Source organism: Anabas testudineus, chromosome 3 (genome assembly GCF_900324465.2).
Source record: "Anabas testudineus chromosome 3, fAnaTes1.2, whole genome shotgun sequence".
Taxonomy (NCBI): domain Eukaryota; kingdom Metazoa; phylum Chordata; class Actinopteri; order Anabantiformes; family Anabantidae; genus Anabas; species Anabas testudineus.
This window is the reverse complement of record NC_046612.1, coordinates 16952677-16961482: the sequence shown is the minus strand read 5'-3', so window position 1 is coordinate 16961482 and position 8806 is coordinate 16952677. Positions and strand designations below refer to the sequence as shown.

The window sequence follows — 8806 nt, the reverse complement described above, 5'->3', positions numbered from 1 at the left end:
CACCTGGACTCTTTTGACATGTTCATAACATTACGTATTGCATATGTTTTATATTAAACTTATGACTTAAAATTGGCTTAGTCTGAGCCTTTAAGCACACAGAGAGAGGGAGATCTATTTCATTTCATCCACTCTTTCAATCATGTATTATTATCCTACTTCAACAAGCATAGTAGATAAGATCAGTCAGGAATATTAAATGCATCCTCTACACATTGCATGTAATAATTTCTTGTTATGTTCTTGTTTTTAAATCCTCAAACTTACATAATTTCCAGGTTTACACAAAAACATCACAGATTTTCTATGAGGTTTATGGCAACTGGATCCCACTCTGTCTGCCTACATGTACCCATAACACACCAGTTGTAAAGCTTTGCTTTGGTCCAGAGGGTTTTCTCACACAAGCACTTTGATCTGTTGGTTATTTCCAGTGTTTTAAGTTATTTTATATGTTACATGTTTACCATTTTGGCTTATTACCACCCAGCAAATAAACAATTTGAAAGTCATTAAGCTAAACTAAGAAAAAACAGACTGGCTGAATTTGTAATTCCGTATGTCATGTAATGTTAATGTGCTGGTACTGTAATAACAACTTAGAAAAGGCATTGGCCCTACGAATTACATCCCCAGCCAGACAACGTATGCTCAGTAAACATTAAAGCTCACTTTAACTTATCCCTTAATGGCTGTCATTGTGTATGTACTTACTTTTAGTGGTGTACATAGCTCACCTGTATGTACACTACACTAAATGTAATTAAATAGATGGTTGGATAAATCAGTATTAATATTACTTCTTATTACTGGTAAGTAAAATATTACAACAGGTGATACCAGAGGTGGAGCAGTCTATGATAATTTTGCACTCTAATCACATAGTTATTAGTTGATGTCATTATTATTACTATTTATTGAATTGGTTTAAAGTGCACACAGTTTATTGATGTTTATTGACTTTAGGAGTTTCTGCAGCTAAATGCTGCTCATCTCGATCGCGCGTCACGTGACCCGCCGTCTTCTGCCTTTGCTGCTGGATCTGGGTCCAAAAATGAGGATGAAGACGAAACACAACCGTATCTCTTTGTCTTCTGGGCTTACTAACGCATCGTGTGAAATAAAATATGCTTAAGGATAATCCTACGGTGAACTGTCGAGGCAAACAGCTGTTTTCTCCCAGCCCTTCTACGAACCAGGAAGAGAGAAACAGGAAGTGCTGCTGCGCTTGAATCTTCCCACCAGTGTCTGTTATGAACCCACTGAGCTCCACCCTGGGAAAAGCCACCGGGATCCTAACTCTCGTCGTTGTTGTGATTGCAGCTGTTTTGAATTATTTCGATGACCCTGATCCGATTAGATACAGCAGGTAAAGCAGCTTGGCTATGTCTCTTCTTGACGGTGTAAGCGTGAATTCAGACGCGAACATGACTAAGCTAATTGTTAATGGCTGATATAACAGCCCTAATCCTACAGGAAACCAGTTTGGGTTGACTGTCAGAAAGGCAAACACCACGTTTGAGCCCTTGAACATCTCTTTCTGAACCCTAGTTATGTTAAACCAACCTCATTTAAGGAATCTGGATCTGTTTTTATGTATTTAACTTGTACAACACAGTTACTGAAGGTCTCTGAATCATCTTCTCACCTGTGTAAAATATGGTCACTTACCTGCCTTAGCCTTACCTGTATTAATCCCCTATTTCATTTACCATTTGCGTTGTCCTACAGCATGACTGAAGACTTGAAGACCCTGGGGGAAAACTTCAGGCAGCAGAATAAAAGCTGTTTCATCCTCGGTGCTTCAGGGGAAACGGGCAAGGTGCTGCTTCAAGAGCTGCTGGAGCGCAACATCTTCTCCAAGATTACGCTCATAGGAAGGAGACAACTCACCTTTGAGGGCAAAGCATATGAAAATGTGGTCAGTGGGCTGATCCTCTAATCAGTCATCAGCTTTATCAATTAATTAATCCATTACTAGAGATTAATCGTGTTGAGCGTTACATTTTTCTTTGCCTCCAGGCACAACAGGTGGTGGATTTTGAGAAGCTGGATGATTATGCTGCTTCCTTCCAGGGCCATGATGTTGGCTACTGCTGTCTGGGAACAACCAGAGCAAAAGCAGGGGCTGTGAGTTAAACCTCTAACAGACTAATCTAATCATGTCTAATATGAGTACTCGCCCAGTGATAATAATTTAATCTGTTTCCACTAGAGTCAGTAGCAAGGACACAGCAGTTTCTTCATTTATGGTTCTCAGATTGTTCATTGTATCATTTTGTCAAATTTTAAGTTCTTGTCATTATTTTATTTCAGGAAGGATTTATTCGTGTTGATCATGACTATGTCCTAAAATCAGCTGAGCTTGCCAAGGCAGGAGGCTGCAAGCAGTTCCACCTGGAGTCCTCCAGAGGAGCTGATAAGAACAGCAGCTTTCTCTACCTCAAAGTCAAGGTAATTTATTCCTTTCTCCACTGCATTCTGCATGCTCAGTTCAACTAAACTGTCTGTGCATCCCTCATAAATATGGACATAAGTCAATCAAGCTTAACATGACTGAATTTTCTTCCAGGGACAAGTGGAAGCAGAAATTGAAGCGCTGGCTTTTGACAGATTTGCCATTTACAGACCAGGGTCAGTAATCTCTTGTACTTAAAACTGTTTCCCATATTCATCACATGGGCCTGTACCCAAGAGACTGTACCCAAACTAACAAACAAACGCATACATACACTCACTAGACACTTTATTAGTACAGCAGCTTTGCCATGAATTCTGCTTTTACTAGGATATAATTTCCCAGTTTTTAATATTGAAAGAAAGACAATAATTCTTCTACTAAATCAGTGATTAAGTCAAATCTGCTACAAAAAGTGGTTGTTACTGTTAAATAATCCAATATAACCTATAAATCATTTGTACCTGTGTTCTTCTCCAACAGGGTTTTATTGGTAGATAGGCAGGAGAGTCGACCTGGTGAGTGGCTGATCAGGAAGTTCTTCAGTGCCGTTTCTGCTGTTAGCTCATCGATGTCCATCCAAATCCAACTGGTGGCAAAAGCAATGGTGGCAAACACTCTGCTTCAGCCTGAGCAGAAGACGGAGATCCTGGAGAACAAAGACATCGCCAGTTTGGGAAAGAATTCAGGGAAATAGGGGACAGCAGGAAATAGCAGTGAGGTGAGAAGAATATTCCACATATACTTGATTATCCCATGTTTAAACAAGGTTTCCTGACGTGATTAAGCTAAAGTGATGTTGGCCTCTGAGTTCATTACGCCATTTAACACACAACACTGTGAGACAGTGCATCGGGTGAATGGGTGTCTGTTTTTTGTGTATCTTCAGGTTAATGCCTAAGACCTGTAAGTATATTAATAACTAATGAATGTGCTTAATTTACCTAAGAAAGCTTATCTTAGCATTGGTGGTTGATAAATATTGGCACAATAAAAATGTATTTAAGGTTTTGTACAGCCCTTTGTTGGCAATATTATATTATACAGTAGAATGAACGTCCCAAAGAAAAGTACAATTCAAAATGATAGTTATTTCGTTGATCTGTCCAAAGTGCAAAGAAATTCACTGACTTTCTGTGTGACCAAACTCCAAACCATTCATTTTATTTTCTCTTTTCATGTAACAGCAGGAGATATACCAAGATGAATTCATAGTGCAAATCTCTCATCAGGAATTTCACAATACTTTTTACATGAATACATCCATGTTGTTTTTTTTCCCACGTATCAGAACACTAAGGGATGTTTTTATGAAAAGTACCATTTCATTTGTTCAATGATACTGTAATTTTTTCATCAGGGAATTATTGCTGTGTTTTCTTCACCATTTGTGCTCTCAATATAAAGATTGTAATGTCCATATCAGTGGGTAATCTTATATTAGAGGTAACTTGTTATGCAATTCATTTTAGATTGAACAGCATCTCTAGCTTGCAGATACACATCATACAATAAGATATGAATGTCTATGATACCAGAAATTAAGTTTTGTGTGTGTGCTACTTAAGTGTTGTTCTGCTATTTAAGTTAAATTAAAAAGTTTAATTCAAATTTTAAATTGGTGATGGTTTCTGAATTTTTTTTTTTAAATATATAAGTGAAAACGGATTTATTCTATCTATGAACAGACCATAACATCACTACATAATATATTACCGTCATCTGGTCTTCTAAATAATTCCAAATTGTGAAGTTTCATTTATTTCTTTTATTTTGATCCAGACATTTTGTCTTATAGCTGTATGTAAAGCACTTTGAGCTGCGTTGCTGTTTGATGATTTTCAAATAAAGTTGCATTTTTGCACCATGATCTTGCAGCGCCCTCTGGTGACTGTTACACTTATTGTGCTATGAAGGCCTAGCATTATGGACTGTGTGTCCTCCTTGGCTATTGAATTTCTTAAATCATCTGTATATTTATGCAGCTAAAAACAAAAATAATCATACTGAAAAACTTACTAATATGCATGAAGGTTTTTAATTTATTTAATTATCAAATGGTCAAAATTCTGGATAAATACGTATATGAATAAAATGTAACTCATTCTCTGTATACAAATACAGGTACACACATATTCAGATTAAGTCCTATACCTCCTACTTTTTTTCTTTCAGACAATATCCAAAGAAGGCAAAATTCACCTTAATACTCTATAACTGTCATCAATACTGTATGTTCACTGTTTTACTAATTAGCTGATTAGCTAAATGGGCAGCTAAAATAATACATTCAGCATGAGACCTTCTTCTCTTCTCTATAAGAGAATAAAAACATCTTTCCTCAACATATTTCATCCTAAAAAAGCAAACAAACAATCAAACAAAAACCTGATTTTAATCCCAAGATGGGATGCTGAACAGAAGAATTCAGCTCAAACTGACCTTGTTGTAGGGGAAACATGCTCCCTGTTCTTTGTGACTGTGTCCTGACATTATGGCCGTGCAGCAATTACTCAAAAGGAGGAACAGCTGACCTCAACCTGCCTCCTGCTGTGTAGAGGTGATTAAGAGGCAGGGGCTGCATCAGCTTTTGCAACAGCTTAGTTGCATCCTGATTTTTTCTTAGGCATGGTGTTGTTGAAACAAAGTTCCACAATGAGCCCTGTAGATTGTGTGCGATAAAATGTACTTCGTGCTCTCTCTTGTGCACGTTTCAGTACACAGATGTACTAGAAATCAAACTTTGGCGACGTCTTGTGGTTTTTATGCGGAAGTACCTCTTCCGACTCTGCCCGCCCCCTTCTTTACGTCACCGAACGTCACCAGGAAGTCCAGTGAAACCAAGACGACAACATGGCAGAGTACACAGACGCACGTGAGTGTGGTAAAGCTAAAATATCATGCCTGAAAAAGTAGCTGATAAACATGCACACACTTTTACTGTCTATCTATAATTTATATTGCGTGTGTAGTCGATGGTTGTTGTGTTTTGTGGCGTTCAACGGTTGTTACCGTTGTAACGGTATCGCTAATTGGTCTGAGAAGAGTAGTGACTGTGTCGTTTCGAGGCTCTTACACGCAGCTGTAATATGATTTCTCTCATTCTTTTTGTCAGACGGTCGAGGAGCTGCTGAAGAGATACCCGAGCTCTCTGACGGTGATGATGATGACTTGGACGATGATGAGGAGCAGTGGCAGTGGATGGAGGAGGACAGTCAGCCAGTCACCTGTCTGTTCTGCGACAGGCGAGTGTAGTGGCTCTCGTACTTGATGTGAAATTAATCCACCAATGTAGCAGAAAGAAAACGCAATTCACTTCCCAATTAAGAGAAAACTACATAAACACATTTCAGGAGACATTTAAAAATACTGCTGTATAACTATGATGCCCCCAATAAACAATTTGTAATGCAGAAATTAAATCAAAGGGCCCAAGTTTGATAGATAGGAAAATAACCTGCATTTGTATCTTTCTTTTTAACGTTTAAAAATTGCAATCTTTTTTAGACGTGAAAACACTGTTACTTTTTCTGTGATTACCTTAAATAATTGAAGAGAGGATTGTGGAGTGTTCAAAAGTTTTGACATGCTACTACGTCAGGGCTTGGAAAAATATAATTGCTTGTATTTCTTTGTGTATATACTGTGTCACATGTTTAAGGATTAGACGGTCAGCCATGGGGCAGCCATGAATACTACTATTTTAAAAATTTAAAAAATCTAAACTGTCTTTACTTTTTGAAGTCTCAAAATCTAAGGATGATTAGGGCAACAACCAAAACAAAGTGTTTCATAGCAGTGTAATTATTTGCAAATTTCACTTCGCAAGTTTCATTCTGTACACTGACCTCTGACTTTGTATTTAAACCGATTTTCTTACCTTTCCTTTCAGGGTGATGAGCTCTGTACCTGCTGTCCTGCAGCACTGCACAGCTGACCATCAGGTCAATCTTGTAGATTTGATCAGAAAACACAGTAAGTAGACACTGATGTTCTTAACCTCACAGGAGTCAGAAGATTATTTGATATATTCAGATGACTCTCCCTTTGTTTCCTCATCAGATTTAGATGACTACGGTTACATAAAGATGATCAACTTTATACGCTCATCAGTAAGTTCATTGATCCTATAAAATCTTAACATTGTTCAGAACTAAAATAACTAAACAATCAACTTAAGGTGAGCCAAGGAACTGTACTATAAGTGGAAGAACATGACATAAATAAATCTGTGTTTATAGAAATATGATCCAGCTTGTCTGACGGACCTGCCAGCTGCTCCTTTACCCTGGGAGAGTGAACACTTCCTGCAGCCAGTCCTACAGGACGATCCCCTGCTGCAGACAGGTACAGGAACCTACCCAATTTAATGTTTTTGTACCTGATTGCAGTTTGTGTAACATTTTTGCATATATAGCTCATTAGATCGTTTTAGGCGGAGGTTTTTAGATGTCAGAGTACCCCTTGGAAGTGGCTCACATATTGACACACTCACATTAAGCAGGCTGCAAGCTGTTTTTTTGGGAGGTCTCAGATGAAGACAGAGAAAACATCTGAGTACTGTTCAAACACACTAGTCTTTACAAAGTGTCATCAAATGCATCTAATGACAAAAGTGTTTCTATTAGTTCTGAATGGCCACAATTGAAGGAGGTGAGAAAAGCCTGTCAGAATAGAGAGAAGGGGGAAGTTGCTAAACTGTAGTACTGGTCAGAAGGATGCCTGCTTTTAGACTCCTAGAAGTGTAGGTAATGGTGTTGTATTTAGTTTTACACATAGAAAGTAAAAGGTTGTTACACAAAGTCAAAGGCACAAAGTGTGTTTGCATGCTGGCTCATAGTGACATGCCCAGGTTTTAGTCTGGCAAATATCCTTCATTTTCAAAAGTTTTTTGTAGTGTGGAAGCATAGTAGTGTTGTGGAAGTCCATAACTGGCCATCCCTTTCCTGGGCTACTAAAGTCAAGTTTCCTGTTCTGCCCACAGAGGTTAGCTGTCAAACTAGCTGTGCTAGATTAAGTGTTAATGCAGAAGCTGAATTGTCAAAGTGAATATTAGAAGACCTTCAGTATTTCACATGTTCTCGACCTCGGCTCACATGGTAGCACATTTCCTACATGTACATCTGATAATAATGGAAAATATAATTGGGAGTTTGGGTTATGTAATGAAATCAACATGTATGGCTGGATTTCAGAAACTAACATTATGAATGAAAACTGATATAATTTATTGAGAGGGAATTCTGAGGTGGTGAAAGACATCTACAAGACATTATCCGTAAGGTGGCAAATCAGAACAGAGTGGAATAAGGGCTAGGAGAACCATAAAGACACAGGGGCTCAAACTAGTCTTTTTAGTCTTAAGGCTTCAAGGTACTGTTGTTTAAAGATGCATTATGTATTTGCACTTCTTTAAAACTTGAAATTAATCATATTAATGGAACCACAGAACAAAATAGAAACCCAAAACTAAGCAAAATATGGCCACTTTAATCATTTAAACCTCTGGTCCTTTGTGTTATGCTCCTAATGAGAAAATGGAAAATGGATTTCAATAGATTGTACAGATGTACAGTACCTAATAAAGAGGACACAAGTATATTTTGATGTGTTGAACAGAATCTCTTTGAAAAAGAAGAAAAGCAGGATTTAGCTTCAGGTTAGTGGAGTGGTGTGACAGATTTTCAGGTTGAGAAAAGATACAATACATTTCATTCAGCCTCCGAATTCTATGGATATAGATTTTAGCTTTTTCGGATCACTGTAATTTATGTTTATAATTACACGGTTGTGCTCAAAATAGAGCCCCCCAAAAATATCTCTTCCCGATAACTACATTATATTTACAATATCTTGGCAGAAATATGGACATCTCAAACAAAACTAATACCAATTTCATCTACAGAGTATTAGTTACCAGATCAGTTATGGTCATTTGTATTGATTTCAATTTGTTAAAGCCCTTGGACACCTTTTTAATACAGCAAAAAGCATGCAACACGTAAATACAAACATGAAAACTAATATTTGGAGACAGGAGACGAAGTTTGTGTTTTATTGTTTTTAAAACACATTTTGTCCACAGTGCTGACCTCTTGTTATATGGCTTACATCTCTGTTTGTCTTCTCTTTGTTTCTGGCAGATCCTGAGGAGCTTTGCGGGAGCGAGGCAGCAAGAGTGGCAGCATGCCCACTGTCTGAGCCTAAGACCCATGATGCCCTGCTGCAGAGGGCGCAGGCCGCTGAAGAAAGAGCCCGACTCTCAGAGGAGGCGCTGGCCAGAGCCATGGATGATCTGCACAAACTGAGGTCTTTATGTTTCTTTATTTTCATGTTTTACTAACTACT

The 8806-nt window shown here is 38.1% G+C and overlaps 2 protein-coding genes across 3 annotated transcripts in view; both read left to right on the top strand.

Annotated features, from left to right (window-relative positions):
• The first annotated feature begins 1074 nt into the window (after positions 1-1074).
• htatip2 (HIV-1 Tat interactive protein 2) lies at positions 1075-4328 on the top strand. Its single transcript, XM_026379193.1, has 6 exons — positions 1075-1369; positions 1732-1921; positions 2023-2130; positions 2317-2454; positions 2573-2634; positions 2942-4328. Exons 1-6 carry the CDS (start codon positions 1254-1256, stop codon positions 3153-3155), a joined length of 828 nt encoding a protein of 275 aa, XP_026234978.1. The 5' UTR covers positions 1075-1253; the 3' UTR covers positions 3156-4328.
• A 927-nt stretch (positions 4329-5255) lies between these two features.
• The window catches only part of prmt3 (protein arginine methyltransferase 3), a 46950-nt gene continuing 43399 nt past the window's right edge, over positions 5256-8806 (top strand). The window contains exons 1-6 of one of the 2 annotated variants that reach the window (XM_026378885.1): positions 5256-5333; positions 5574-5703; positions 6351-6433; positions 6521-6567; positions 6700-6805; positions 8602-8767. In XM_026378885.1, the coding sequence (XP_026234670.1) occupies positions 5312-5333; positions 5574-5703; positions 6351-6433; positions 6521-6567; positions 6700-6805; positions 8602-8767 (554 nt within the window). In that variant the 5' untranslated portion in view covers positions 5256-5311. Of the gene's footprint in view, positions 5334-5573; positions 5704-6350; positions 6434-6520; positions 6571-6699; positions 6806-8601; positions 8768-8806 lie in introns of both variants that reach the window. The other variant, XM_026378884.1, reaches the window with a different exon arrangement.

Coding starts and splice junctions, on each gene's coding strand:
- htatip2 (XM_026379193.1), top strand. CDS start 1,254: ATGAACCCACTGAGCTCCACCCTGGGAAAAGCCACCGGGATCCTAACT. Junction 1,370..1,731: donor GATCCGATTAGATACAGCAG/GTAAAGCAGCTT, acceptor GTTGTCCTACAG/CATGACTGAAGACTTGAAGA. Junction 2,131..2,316: donor CCAGAGCAAAAGCAGGGGCT/GTGAGTTAAACC, acceptor ATTTTATTTCAG/GAAGGATTTATTCGTGTTGA.